The sequence below is a fragment of the Physeter macrocephalus genome, chromosome 14 (assembly GCF_002837175.3).
Source record: "Physeter macrocephalus isolate SW-GA chromosome 14, ASM283717v5, whole genome shotgun sequence".
NCBI classification, from domain to species: Eukaryota; Metazoa; Chordata; class Mammalia; order Artiodactyla; family Physeteridae; genus Physeter; species Physeter macrocephalus.
Window position 1 is genome coordinate 620120 of NC_041227.1, and position 13668 is coordinate 633787.

The window sequence follows — 13668 nt, forward strand, 5'->3', positions numbered from 1 at the left end:
GGTGGGGGGGGGGCAAAGGCCCCGCCCCGCTCGGTCCTCTTTCCCAGGGGAGGAGCCTCCAGGCGGGGCGGGGTGGGGCGGGGCGGGTCCTGTGTGCGGGCCTGGGGACCCCGGGGGGGAGCTGGCCACGGGGATCCTGGTCCTTAGGGTCCTTATCTGTCCTGCAGGCCCTGGTGGGGCTGTGGCTGCCTCGGGGGTGCACTCTGGAAGAGCAGGTTTGCCCTGAATTTGGGGGGCTCCTGCTGGGCGGGGGGCCCAAGTCCTGGGGAGGTCTGCCCCTGTGTGGGTGCACTCGGTGGACAGCTGGACCCCAGCGCCCTCCACACGGGGTCGACCTCTAGTTAGTTCTGTTCTACAACCCGAAGCGACCGGGGGAGGTCCCACCGGGGAAGCACGCACGCTCGCAGGGGACTCCGTGCAGGGCGAGGCCGGGGCAGCCGAGCGGGGGATCCTGGAGCAGGCTTGACCTTGGCTTGCTGGCGTTTAGTGGGGAGATCGTTGTCTGGACGCCGGCAGGTGCCGTCGGTGTTTAAGTGAACGTGTGGACACCAAACGCTTTTGTGAGTCAAGACCGCTGGCCGCGTCTGGGTTCCTCGGGTACAGAGTTTGGGAACCACTGTCTCAGAAGCAACAGCTTCAAAGGTGGGGGCAGAGAGCGAGGCCCCAGGGAAGTGAAGCGTTTCTTGAAGTTCTTGCAGGTTCTTCTCATTTTTGCTTAAAAGTTTTCAGGTTCTGGTGCAGGGCTGAGTCTTGGGCCTTTGGGGAGGTCCTTGGGCAGGGTGACCATGGGCAGCGTTTCCTGAAGAGCCGCGCGCGGGTCCGTCTCTGCCCTCGGCACGGGGTGGCCTTCCCCCAAGGTCCGACCCTGGCGGCCCTTTCAAGTCCAGGAGCCCCAAGCCCCCTTCGCCTCAGCTCCCCTCCAGGGAGGGGCAGCCACTGCCTTCTGGGTAAACCGAGGCCACTTCTGATCGGGCCGCTGGCTGGGTTGGCTTGTGAAGCCAAACTTGCACGTTTTTCCTCTGAAAACGTGAGCTTTCTGGAATCCTGTCCCTCTAGAACCAGCACAGCCTCAGTCCATGTATTATTTTTGTTGTTGTTGGCATGAATATAGCAAACAAAATAATACATCTTTTGAAAGACGTGGCCCCAAACTGACGCTGGAAGGAAAAGGTATTTTTGGAGGAAAAAACAGGGAATTTTTTTTTTTTCTCTCCAAAAATAGGGACTACTTTTTTTCCAGGCCGGCGGAGGACTTTAGGCGCGGCTCCCTCGTTCTTCTCGCTGAGCCGCGAACTCTGTAGCGGGTGCGGCTTGAGCACAGAGCCGCCCCGGGGGTTGGTGCCTCGTGCCCCTGCGCCTCCCGCCCGTGCGCCCGGCCCAGGCTCCCTCTGGCCGCGTCCGGTCGCCGGCGCGCCCGGGACTAACTGTCCTCTCCTCATTTCCAGTAAAGGCAGACGGTGCACAGAGTCCCTGTGTGGATGCTGCCCAGGACATGCTAGGTACCTCAGACACGTCGCTCGGACGACCATTGCTGCACGGCTCTTGTCTCCCTCCCGCTCCAAGCACTCTGCTTATTAGAGGTTCTAGATGCGCCAGGGAGAGGCTGGCGCCCGCCCGGCCCCCCAGGCCCCGATTCGGATTGGCAGCTCGCCTCCCGGCCCCTCGGTGGAGCCCTAGGCCCCCTCTGGCTCCAGACGACCGCCTGGGTGACGGTGGCCGTGGAGCTAACGCCTTTTCCTTCTCCCCATGCCAAACGATGCTGTGCTCCAAGCAGGAGGGGGGCCGGCCAGGGGCTCTGAAAACCAGAAAGGGCGCCTTCAGGGGCCTGACTGCTCTCCCGCGAGCCTTTTCTCACGGCTCGTCCATCTAGCACCTCTACTACGCACGGGAGGGCCGCTGCCCTCCAGCCGGAGCCCGCCCGCCCGCCGGGAGGCAGCTCTGTCGTGTGTGTGCCCGCTCCCCACGGTCCTGGCACACCAGACACACCGGAGAGCCAGAGGTCCCCGGCTCCCCCTCCCACGTGCAGGCCTGGTTTAGGTGAAAGGCTGCCCGATCTTTGCCCCGCGGGCTCCCTGACTGCCGGCACGTTTCCTCTCTCCGTCCCATCTGCTCTCGGGGGTGTGGAAGCGTCTGTCCTCTTGCTTGCTCTGGGGCCCCCTCCTGCCCGCCCCTCCCTGCCCCGTGCGGCCCCGCAGGTGCTGGCAGCTGCACTCACCGGTCATCGTGTGCATGTGGTCCGTGATGGCCCTGGAAGCAGGGGTGCCGAGCGGCGGGCGTGGGGAGGGGCCGGGCAGCGGGGCCGGGGCTCCAGGGCGGAGGCATGCTTGCACATCTGCATCCGTGCATGCTCTGAATCCTCCTCGCCCTCGAGAGGGGCCCGGAGGGTCGCCTGCCCCCACCTGCCCGTGCTGCCTGTGTGCTCCCGACGTAAGGCACCGTGGGGGAGGCTTTTGCAGCCCCAGGAGGGGAGGTCTGGGGCCCCGGCAGAAGCGGTCCTGCTTGCCCAGACCTGGTGTCCAGGGTGCTTCTGGCCACAGGCTGGCCGGTCGGGTCGGGGGCTGTGATCAGGCTGCTTGGGAACCAGAAGGGCCAGAGGTGCCCACGGCCGGGCCGGGAGCCCAGGCCTCGCTTGGCCGTGCTGTGTGCGTCTCACGGACGTCACTTCATCCCCCGCCCCGCCTTCCCTGTGCATCCGCAGTCCAGCTGTGGGCCAGGCGGTTCTCTCTGGATGCTGGCTTCCTCCCCGCTGAGCTGGGCCCCGGCCGGCCGTGCAGACCAGGGTGCAGCCGAGCTCAGCCAGGGCCCCCGCTCGCCTGTCCCTGTTGATGGCTGGCGTCACCTGTTGGGAATTTTGCCCTGGGGAGGGTGGCGGGCAGGGCAGGAGAGGCTGGGCCTCGCTGTCTCCCCCAGACCCTCCCGAGCTTGCCCCCTGGCCCCGTGTAAATGCCCTCTCACTCGGAAGGTGGGCTGGCCCTGTGCCCCTTCCCTGGGGGCGGGCTGCCAGAGCCCCGCCCTGCGTGTGCCTCTGTCCTTGGCTTGTCAGGTGAGGGAGGGTCTCTCTCGACACCTGCAGGACCGTCCGCGTTCGGGCGCCTGGAGTTGAGGCAGGCCTGGGGTGGCTGGGGCCTGCGTGCCTGTGAGCCCTGAGCTGTGATGACCGTGGAAGTCCGGACAGCCACCCGTGGCCTCCTCCCGCAGGGCACCCCTCCCCGGTCGGAGCAGCCTGAGAGCCAGGGGCGGCAGGGCCAGGCCAAGGCCAGGGAAGGCTCCTTCCTGTGGCTCTGTCATCGCGGTCAGCTGCGTGGGCCCAAGTTCTGGGGGCCCCTGTTGTGCACGGGACAGCAGGTCCAGCGGGGGTCCCCAGCAGTCCTGGCCTGGCGGGGCCCTTGTTTCATGGTCTCCCTGGACCAGCTGGTGGTCTCCTTCGGGAACGAAGGAAGGAGAGGGTTATCTTCGTAGCAGCCTCCATAGCCTGGCTCTGGCTGCCCCTCGGTCCCCCACCCCTGTCTTGGCCTCGTGCCGGGCACAGCAGTTACAGGCTCGGGGCCAGCGTCCTGAGCAGGCAGACACGCCGGCTCCTGTGTTCAGGGGGACACGGGACACCCAGGGTCTCTGGCGGAGCCACCCCTCCGAGTGGGCTCCATGCCTCGGGCCTGAGAGCTAGTGCGGATGGTCTTGGCTGCCTGGGGGGGCGGGGCAGGGGCACCGACCTGGACCGCAGTGTGCGGGCTGGCTGGACCAGGCCACGGGCTGGTTCTCGTCCACGCTGGCTCATGTCTGCGCCGTCTGACGACGTGTCTCTGTTGTGGGTCCCCTTCGGGCCGATGGAAGCAGCTGACCTGGGCCGTCTGCGGTGGGGCTGGCGCTGTCTGAGGGATTAGCTGGTGGTGGTGGCTTCCCAGCGACAGCAGAGGCCCTGCCAGGCACCCAGGCGGGCTGGTCCCAGGCCCCAGGGCAGCGCAGAGGCCCCTCGGGAGGTTCTGGGTGTGGCCCGAGTGTGGTCGCGTGAGTGGGTTCACGGTTCTTGGGGGCCTCGCTCTCCTCCTGGGCAGATGGTGGAAACTGTCCACGGGAGGAACTGAGTGGCCGCCTGGCCCCGGGCCTGACCTCACCCTGACCAGAGACCGCCCTTGTCTCCTGCCTGCCGCCTGGAAGGTGTTAGAAGCAACCAACGGGGGGTGTCAGACCCGTCTCTATGGTTACCAAGAGACGGGGGCAACGAGGCCCAAAGAGCCTCGCGGGGCTGTGGCTGTACGGCCGTGGTTGCCCCCGGTCTGCGGCCTCGGGCCGGGGCTCGGCCGGCACCCGTAGCACCCCTCCGGAAGCGTGGACGTTCTGTTCCCGGGCGTGTCCTGGTGGGGGTGGCGTCCGTGCCGCCCGCCGTGCTCCCGTCCCCCTGACCTGTTTCGCCAGGCAGCTCCCTGGGGTTCGGCCGAGGGGCCCAGGGCTCAGCCGCAGAGCTCCCCCTCCCGAGCCGGGGCAGTTACGGGGGTGGAGGGGCAGGCTCGGTAACTGCTGGAGTGGCCGGGGGCCCCCAGGAGGTGCCCAACGCGGGGCCGTCATCGCCCAGGGCGCTTGCGGAGGGAGAGCCCCGGTTGACAGTGCGGCGAGGTCTCGGGCACCTTTTGGTGGCGGCTGAGGGTGATTTCAGAGCCCGCTGGCCACTCCCCGGCCAGGCTGAGCGCCGAGCGGGCCCCGGGGAGCCTGTGGTGGAGCTGACCTGTCCCCGCTCACCGCAGCCACCCTCCCGCCCGGGCCCGTGCTCCACCCCACGGCCAGGGCACCCCGTCCACCCGCCAGGAGCCAGCGGGAGCGAGTGTTCTCTGCAGAGTGACCTCTCTTGCCGTCTTTCTGTGTGTCTGTCCGTGTGCCGGTTCTCGCGAGAGCAGTCAGAAGGTCGGTTTGAAAGGCCGTGTCTTCTCCAGCCCCCGCGGCCTGGCTGCCAAGGGCAAGGCGTCCCCCCAGGCCCAGACCGTCCGGCGGTCGCCCAGCGCCGACCAGAGCCTGGAGGACAGCCCGAGCAAGGTGCCCCAGAGCTGGAGCTTCGGGGAGCGCGGCCGCGCGCGGCAGGCCTTCCGGGCCAGGGGCGCCGCTTCCCGGCAGAACTCGGAAGGTAGGCCGGGCAGCCCTGAGTTGGGGGTTGCTGTCCTGGGGCTCCGTGCGACGGGGCCGCACGTGCTTGTCCCCCTGCGTCGGGCTCTGCTCCCCGCGCTCCGTGTTTTCCAGGCTCACCCGTGGAGCTGGTGCCGGCGCATCGCTGCGTTTACGGCTGGCGTTCCCCGAGTACTCTGTGTGGACGTATCCCACTTTGTCCTTCCGTCTGCGCAGAGGGGTGCCCTCTCACACCCTCGTGGTGGCCGCTCCCTGAGGGGCACAGTGGAGGGAAACAGGCTGGGAAAGCAGGACGGGGGGCGCTGGGGCGCGGGTGTGCCCGGCGGAGGCCCCCTCGGACACGCGTGCGCCGCGGGGCCGGAGCCCTGGGTCCCCTCCGTCGCGGGGGGGGCCCGGCCCCTCACGGGCTGTGTCCTTCCGCCCAGAAGCAAGTCTCCCGGGGGAGGACATTGTGGACGACAACAAGAGCTGCAACTGCGAGTTTGTGACGGAGGATCTGACCCCGGGCCTCAAAGTCAGCATCCGGGCCGTGTGGTGAGGACCCGGCGGGCTCCCTCGCAGAGTCGTGCACGGACGCGGGGCCGCGGGGGGCTGGTGTGAGGGCACGCGCTCGGGAGGGGCGCCTCGCGGCCGACACCCCTTCCGTCCGGCCCCCGCGGCTCACAGGGCACCTGCTGTCCCAGCTGTCGCCTGCGTCCCAGGTGCCGGGCGCCCAAGGCTGTTAGTGGACGGCTGGGAGCTGCCGCTGCACGGGGGTTCCCGGGTGGACGAGGGTCCTCTGGGCAGCGGGGCCCAAGGGTGGCTGGGGTACGAGACGGGCGGGTGGCCCAGATGGCAGGGCCAAGTCCTCCAGCAGACGTTCTCGGAGATGCTGGGCGGGCCAAGTCACGTGGACGTTGGGGGGCTGCCTTCGGTGGTCTCCGCCCAGGCCTCACAGCCTCCTGACCGCCCCTCCAGTGTCATGCGGTTCCTGGTGTCCAAGCGCAAGTTCAAGGAGAGCCTACGGCCCTACGATGTGATGGACGTGATTGAGCAGTACTCGGCTGGCCACCTGGACATGCTGTCCCGCATCAAAAACCTGCAGTCCAGGCAAGAGCACCTCCCCTGCCTGCCTGGCCCCGGGGGCGTGGAGCTGGGTCCTCTGGGCCAAAGCCGGGTGGGGCTTGGGGGCAGGGGCGCGGCGCAGCCGCACACTCCCGCCGGGGGTGGGGCGGCGACGCGCTGTGGGCGCAGCGGCCCGCCCTGCTAGCTGCCACCGCTGGGCCCTTCCTCGCCGGCCCCGCGTGGGCTTTTCTGCCATAGCCTTGTGTGGTCTGTTTTTAACCTTTCTGTTGTCTCTCTCTCCTCTCCTGCCCGTGCTGCGATGGGCAAGCGTGTATGTGTTGTGCGCACACACGAGCGTGCATAGGCACATGTGTGAATGCACGTGTGTGCTTGCACGTGTCCAGGCCTCAGGTGCATGTGTGTACACACGTATGTGTGTACAAGCGCCTGCATGTGCATGTGTGCACACGGGTGCAGCACATGTTTTGGCAAACGTGTGGGTGCATGCGTGTGTCTGTGTGTGCTGTGCCGTGTGTTTCATGTGTCCACGCACGTATGTTGCCCACGTGTACCCGTGTGTGTTGGGGAGAGAGGGTAGTTCTGTTGAGAGGTGAAGGCGCGGGTTTCCGTGGGCCCGTCAGGCAGCAGTCAGGCCACGTGGCACCTCTTCCTCCAGAACAGAGGGGCTGGCCCTCCCTCTCCACCGCACAGAGGGATTCCCGCGGCCGGAGCGGCGGTGGGGCTGGACGAGGGCCCGGTGGGCCGTGGCCGGGCACAAGCTGGCGCTGCCATCTCTGGCCCCATGTGAGCACTGCCTCGCTCACCCCGGGAGTCAGCTGTACACACGTGTATACAGACACAGCAGGGACCCAGGACATGCACACACACAGACCCACGTCCACTCCCACATGCCCACGTGTGCCAGCACGCATGTGTACACACATAACCGTGCTCTGAGCCTTGTGCTGACACGTGTGTCCCATAGGACCGACACACGCACGCCGAGTACGTGTGCGCTCATAGGCACGCACCATCCATACACGCCCGTTCGCACACACGTGTGTCTGGTGCCTGGGAGGAGGCCCGTGGCTGTCGTGGGTCTCTCCTGGAATGGACCCCACCTTCCTGCTGGCCATGCCCCTCCGGTGAGGCGGCTGCCATTCTCTGGCCCTGAAGCCTAGGCCCTGGCCGTGGGGGTTCTGGATGCTTGGGGCAGTGCTGGGCGTCAGACCAGATCCCAGCCCCGCGGCAGGTGGCGTGGGAGACGTCCTGCCCAGGATCCCAGGGGAGGGGCCCCTCTGGGCCTCCAGCCGCTCCCGCTGGGTGAGGCCAGGGGACAACCCCTTCCTGTCCCCAGGCTCAGGCCGGGAGGCCAACTGCTCAGCGCCCTCCTTGAGCGTTGAGTAGACCCGTGTGTTTGCGCACACGTGCCTGCAGTTGTGCACATGCAAATTATGTGTGAGCGTGCACGTGTGCACGTGAGTATGTAAACATGTGCTCGTGCGTGCAAACGTGCGGGTGTGTACGTGTGTGCGAGCGTGCATGTGTCCACGTGTGTGTGCAGGTGCGAGCACACGTGTGTGAGCGAGGGGCCGCCCCGGGTCTCGACGGCTGGCCCGCCTCCGCTCACGGCAGCAGTTTTTGTTCACGAGGCTCTCCTGTCCTAGGCTGTCCCCTCTCCCTCCCTTTCTGTCTGGAAAACAGACGAGACAAACCGACCCCCGCGGGAGCCAGACGTCTGTCGCTTGCTGGCAGGCCTTGGTGTCTTTCCCGGGGGCCTTTGGCACTTCGCTGCCAGCTGCCACGTGTCCTTGCACGTGCACCCTTGCCCGGGCAGACGGGGCGCCGCAAGCTCGTGGCCTCACCCAGTGCTCGCTTGACCACGTCTGAGGTCACGGGAGCGCAGTGTCCCCGCGTCCCGTTTTCAAGCAAGGTCACGGCTGCTCTCAGCGGGTCGTTCACTCTGTCTCTGCAGGTTTCCGGCTGCCTCCCCTTTCATGTTGCTTCACGATGCATTTTCCTGGTGTCTCTTCTCTTGTTTACTCGCCAGGATAGATATGATTGTGGGCCCCCCACCCCCTTCAACTCCCCGGCACAAGAAGTACCCCACCAAAGGACCCACGGCCCCTCCGAGAGAGTCACCCCAGTACTCACCTAGGTCAGGATGCCGAGCCTGCCGCCTGTCTCTGTGGAACGGCCAGCCCCCTTCGCTCCAGCCACATGACGGCAGCACCCGCTCTGCTCGACGGGACGGAGGGGCTGCTCCTCTGTCCCTGACAAAGCGACGTCCTCTGCAGGCCCTGGCGGGCTGGGTTGGGGTGCCCTTGAGCTGCTCCTCTTGGCGGGGTCCTGGGGAGGCTGTCAGGGGGGCTCCTTCCCACCGACACCCGTGTGGCGTCCGCTGGGGGTGGGGGCTCCCGGGGCAGAAGAGGGCGGCAGCCCCCCAAGGATCAGGTGCGTTTAGACGTGGGGCCCTGCCCCAGCACCGACTCAGACCCCTGCCACCACGTGCCGGTGGGTCGAGCTGGGCTGCTGTGTGGACTGAGCAGGTCCTGGCGGGAGCCCAGCTCCCGGGGAGTCCCCAGAGCTTTGGGGGCTCTATTTCCAGTTTTCACCGGGTCAGCGTTATTGAAGAGGACGGTCCCAGCCAGTGGGCGGAGTTGGGGGGGCAGCGAGGTGGTGAGTCCGCATTCAGACTTCAGAGCCTGCCTGCTCCGCTGGACTCCGGAGATGACGGCTGCGAGCCGCCCCCGCCCCCCGCAGGCCTGGGAGAGCAGAGCCCAGGGCAAGGGTGTGGGGTGAGGGCAGACACGCCCGGCCGAGCCGGCGGAGGGGCCCGGGGGCGTCCCGGAGGCCGGCGGGGATGCTGGCAGCTGGGCCGGTGGAGCGACGGGGGCGCCTGACCCCTCTGTGCCCGGGTTTCTGTGCGTGAGGCCGAGGGTCGGTGTGTGCCGGGCATCTCAGCCTGGCGGCTCCCCCGAGAGAAAGGAGTTTCCGGGGGGGCAGGCCTGACCCCGGGCAGCCCAGACGGTGTTTGCCGCGTCCCCGCTCTGCCCGTGTCCTCCAGCCCCAAGGAAGCTGTACCCTGAGACAGCAGCCCACCCTCCTGGGCGTTGCTGCAGGGCACAGCGGCGGGGCGTTCAGAGCCACGGGCCGGGAAGGCCCTGCCAACCCTGGGAGCCCCGCAGGCCTCCCAGACCACTGCAGCCAGACGCCCACAGAGAAGGAGCCAGAAGGACAGGGGTTAAGCCCGACTCCTCAGCCTGAGGCCCAGGGGAGGGGCTGGCACAGGCTCCACGCAAGACCCACCGGGGGCAGCTCCAGGCTGACCCTGGGCCAAGCCTCCCGGGGGAGCGGCCGGGAGGGCGGCCCGTCATGTGGCAGGGGTGAAGGCGCTGAGCACCCGTGCCTGGACTGTGTGGACCCCTGGAGCACCAGAGAACCCTCCTCCTGCTCTGTCCCCGCTGGCGTCTGCTGGGAGCCCGAGGGCCCCACGTCCTCCCTGCCACCGCTGATCGAGCATGACGCCCCGCGGCCGACGCAAGCCTGATCCCCTCCTGCTTCCTGTGACAGAAAGGGCAGACCACCCTGAGCCCCGACAGGCAGTTAGGGCGGCCCTGGGGGGTGGCCGGCAGCCGAGCAGGCCGGCAGCTCCCGTGGCGCTGCTTGGGGGGTAGGAGCCGGCGCCCCTCCCCACTCGGGAGCTCGGGCGGCGCGCTTCGTGCGTGAGGCTCCGGAGGAGCGGCGGGGCTGTGTGGCCTGTGCGTGGGTGGCTGTCCTGCCCAGCTGCACCCTGGCCCTGGTGCGTTCCCCGGCGTCCACGTGGCTGCTCTTCTGGGGCTCAGAGTGTCGGGCGCCCACGCTGCCACTCCCAAGGTCCCTTCCGGGCCCCTCCGCGGCCCTTCCCGTTCAGCACGGGACAGGGGACGCCGCGTGGGTCAAGCAGAAGCCCCCCTCCCTGAAGGAGGCCTCTTTCCCCTCTTGTTGGCATTCGTGACCGGTGGCCTCGTTCGAGGCCACCTCAGCTGCGTGCTGCATCTCCCACGTGCGTGCGCACACACGGGCCCGCGCACTCTCACACACGTGCACACACGGGCATGCACAGTAAGCACACACGTGCACACGCACGGGCACACACGGACCCCCTCTCTGGTTGCCAGCGGCTCTGTCTGTCCCCTCCTCTGGTTGTGCGTTGGTGGTTTCCTGTGTTGGTCTGTGTTCCCTCCCCCGTCTGGCGCATGGCGCGAAGTCCTCACGCCCCCCCCCGCCCCCGCTTCTGTGGTTCCCGCTGCAGACGTTTAACTCCGTCCCCTCCAGAGCCCGGGTGGGCAGGGGCCTCGGTGGCACGTTATCCAGGAGCAGAGCTTGGGGGTGGGGGCGGGGGAGCTGAGGGGTGCTTGGCCCCAACTCCCTTCTCTTTACCCCTTGCTAATGTGCCAGCCCCACTGGAATGGAACGGTCGGGGGACAGGCCCCGAGGGCAGCGGAGAGCAGGACAAGGGCCAGGCGCCCGGGGTCCATCTGTCCTGGTTCCTCGCTGCCCCCCGCTCGGCTCTGGACTCAGCCCGGAGCCTGGGTCTGGCGGCTGCGGCCTGGCCCTGGAGGAGAGGGCCACAGGCTCCGCCGCTCCCACCTGAACTCACGCTGGGGACGGGGTCTCTTCCCGGCAGAGTGGACCAAATTGTGGGGCGTGGCCCGGCGATAGCGGACAAAGACCGCGGCAAGGGCCCGGCTGAGGCAGAGCTGCCCGAGGACCCCAGCATGATGGGACGGCTGGGGAAGGTGGAGAAGCAGGTGGGAGAGTCTGGGGGTCCTGGGCTGTCGGCACGGGCACTGCGGGAGAGGGCTCAAGCTTTGGGGGGCGGGAGGGCTGCTGTGTTTGGACCCTGGGCCCCCAGGAGCACCCCCCGGGCCTGGGGCACTTCCCTGACAGGAGCTGAGGAAAGGAATGGCCAGTTCTTTCCCTCTGTAGAGTTTGCTCCAAGGGGTGAACCCACAGCGGACACAGGGTGGCCCAGACAAGCAGGAGGGTCCATGCTTGGAAGTCCTGAGGCCCCGCACACTGATGGGTGGGGTCAGAGGCTGGGCTGCTGTGGGGGGTCTCCCCTCCATTGCCTCTGCACCTGTGTGGGAAACATCCTCCCCAGTTTCCCCCCCTCCTCCTGGAGCAGCCCTGTTTCCCCCCTCCCCGGGGAGCAGCCCGGGCCCCCCCCACCCCGGCGAGCAGCCCAGCATGGCCCAGCAGCCCCTCCTGCAGGTCCTGTCCATGGAGAAGAAGCTGGATTTCCTGGTGAACATCTACACGCAGCGCATGGGCGTCCCCCCGACGGAGACCGAGGCCTACTTCGGGGCCAAGGAGCCAGAGCCGGCGCCGCCGTACCACAGCCCCGAGGACAGCCGGGAGCACGGCGGCAGGAACGGCTGCATCATCAAGCTCATCCGCTCCACCAGCTCCATGGGCCAGAAGAACTTCGCGGCACCCCCGGCCGCGCCCCCCGCCCAGTGCCCGCCCTCCACCTCGTGGCAGCAGCAGTGCCAGCCGCGCCAGGGCCACGGCACCTCGCCCGTCGGGGCCCCCGGCTCGCTGGTGCGCATCCCGCCGCCACCCGCCCACGAGCGCTCCCTGTCCGCCTACAGCGGGGGCCACCGGGCCAGCACGGAGTTCCTGAGGTCGGAGGACGCCCCGGCCTGCAGGCCGCACGAGGGCGCCCTGCGGGACAGCGACACGTCCATCTCCATCCCGTCCGTGGACCACGAGGAGCTGGAGCGCTCCTTCAGCGGCTTCAGCATCTCCCAGTCCAAGGAGAACCTGGACGCCCTCCACAGCTGCTACGCCGCCGTCGCACCGTGTGCCAAAGTCAGGCCCTACATCGCGGAGGGCGAGTCGGACACGGACTCGGACCTCTGCACCCCGTGCGGGCCCCCGCCGCGCTCTGCCACGGGCGAGGGCCCCTTCGGCGACGCGGGCTGGGCCGGGCCCCGCAAGTGAGGCCGCCCGCGGGCCTGCCCCTGACTCCCGGCCTCCCGGTCTCGAGGCGGACCCTCCGGGGCCCTTTGCTTAGCGTGACGCGGCGCGGGTGCCCGTGTGGGGTTCTGGGCAGGCGCCGCCCTTGGTCTCTCGCGCTGGAGGTCAGCAGAAGTTCTTTTCCAGCGAGGGGCAGCCAGGCTGGCCGTGCCCACTCTGCAGACTCTGCAGACTGTTGGCCTGGGCGTGACGGAGGCCGGGGTCAAGGCTGAGGACGGGCCCCTGGCGGCTGGCTCGAGGCGTGGGCTGGGAGCAGGGCCGGGTGAGGGTGGCAGCGAGGGGCACGCCTGTCCTGTGAGGGGCAGCGGCCTTGAGGCCTGGGGGGGCGGTGGCTGGCCCCTCGGGTGTGGCTTGTCTCCGCCCCCCGTTCCTGTCCTGTTCCATCTGTCTTGGGTGCCCACCCAGAGCTGCTGGTCGGTGTCACCCTCCTTCCCGTGGGTTCTGGGCGTCCTGTGATGGGAGCCGGCCCCAAGTCCGGCGCCCTGGCCCGGAGGGGGCGGGGTGGCGAGGCTTGGGGCCGCCCCAGAGCAGAGCTACCCTCAGGCCTCCCGAGCTTGGCTCTTGTGGGGAGGGGCCCGCTCCACAGGCTCCTGGGAGGGGGCTCTTGGGGGCTCCCTTCCAGATGTGGACGATGGCGGCTGTGCCCCCGTGTCCTCTCCCCTCTGCCCTGGCCGGGTGCTGGTCACCAGGCTGTGGCCAGCACTGCGATATGGACCGGCCTGCGGGGAGAGGTGCTGGGCGGCTGGGGCACTGCCCCAGGCTGGGCTTGTGCTCTGGGGTCCTGGGCCGGGCTGGTCGTGGTGAGCAGATGTGCACGCCGTCCTCCCCTGGGGACCCTGCCTCGCCTGTCTCCCGTCAGCCCCTGATGGGGCCCGGGCTGGAGAGTGCCGCGGCCATCGGGGAAATCTTCAGTAGGGCAGCCCCCGCCGTCCAGAGACGAAGGCAGCTCTGTCTCGTAGGTGTCTCTCCTGTCCTCGCGGAGCTGACCGTCCCCCACCTGCTTTCCTCCACCGACCGGCTCCTTGGCTGCGACCTCTTGGTGTCTTGGAGTCAGAGACGCCCATCCCCACCCTGTATCCTGGGAAGCAGCAGCCCCCATCATTCCTGTCCCGGGCACCTGGGTCTGTGGGGCAGCAGCTTTGAGCTGGGATTCCAACCCCAGGAGGCGGAATGGACCCCGTCCTGGGCCCCCAGCTGTCAGTGCGCGGGGGCCTCTGGCATTTGGGGTGACAGGACAGCAAGCCTGGGCCCTTAGCGCCCTCTGAGGCAGTGACCTGTGCACCAGGGCTGGGCCCGCTGAGCCCACCACATAGCGACTTCCCCCGAAACACAAGGTTCCGGGAGAGCCTCACTGTCTCCTCAGGACGCTCATGTCCGCCCTGGTCAGTGAGGGAATCCGCTTGTTCTCTGGGAAGGACTTTGAAAGCAACGTCACGCGGCCCCGGCTGTCGGGGTCCTGACGCTCTGAGCTCTCTGGGGAGCAGTGTC

General features: G+C 68.3%; 1 protein-coding gene across 5 annotated transcripts in view; it reads left to right on the forward strand.

Moving 5' to 3' along the window:
* The window catches only part of KCNQ2 (potassium voltage-gated channel subfamily Q member 2), a 47949-nt gene extending 35805 nt beyond the window's left edge, over positions 1–12144 (forward strand). For 2 of the 5 annotated variants that reach the window (XM_024128438.1, XM_024128439.1), the window contains 5 exons: positions 4890–5113; positions 5538–5646; positions 6070–6201; positions 10826–10949; positions 11413–12144. In XM_024128438.1, the coding sequence (XP_023984206.1) occupies positions 4890–5113; positions 5538–5646; positions 6070–6201; positions 10826–10949; positions 11413–12144 (1321 nt within the window). Of the gene's footprint in view, positions 1–1445; positions 1500–4889; positions 5114–5537; positions 5647–6069; positions 6202–8206; positions 8315–10825; positions 10950–11412 lie in introns of all 5 variants that reach the window. The other 3 variants (XM_024128436.1, XM_055090149.1, XM_024128440.1) reach the window with 3 other exon arrangements.
* The last annotated feature ends 1524 nt before the right edge of the window (positions 12145–13668 follow it).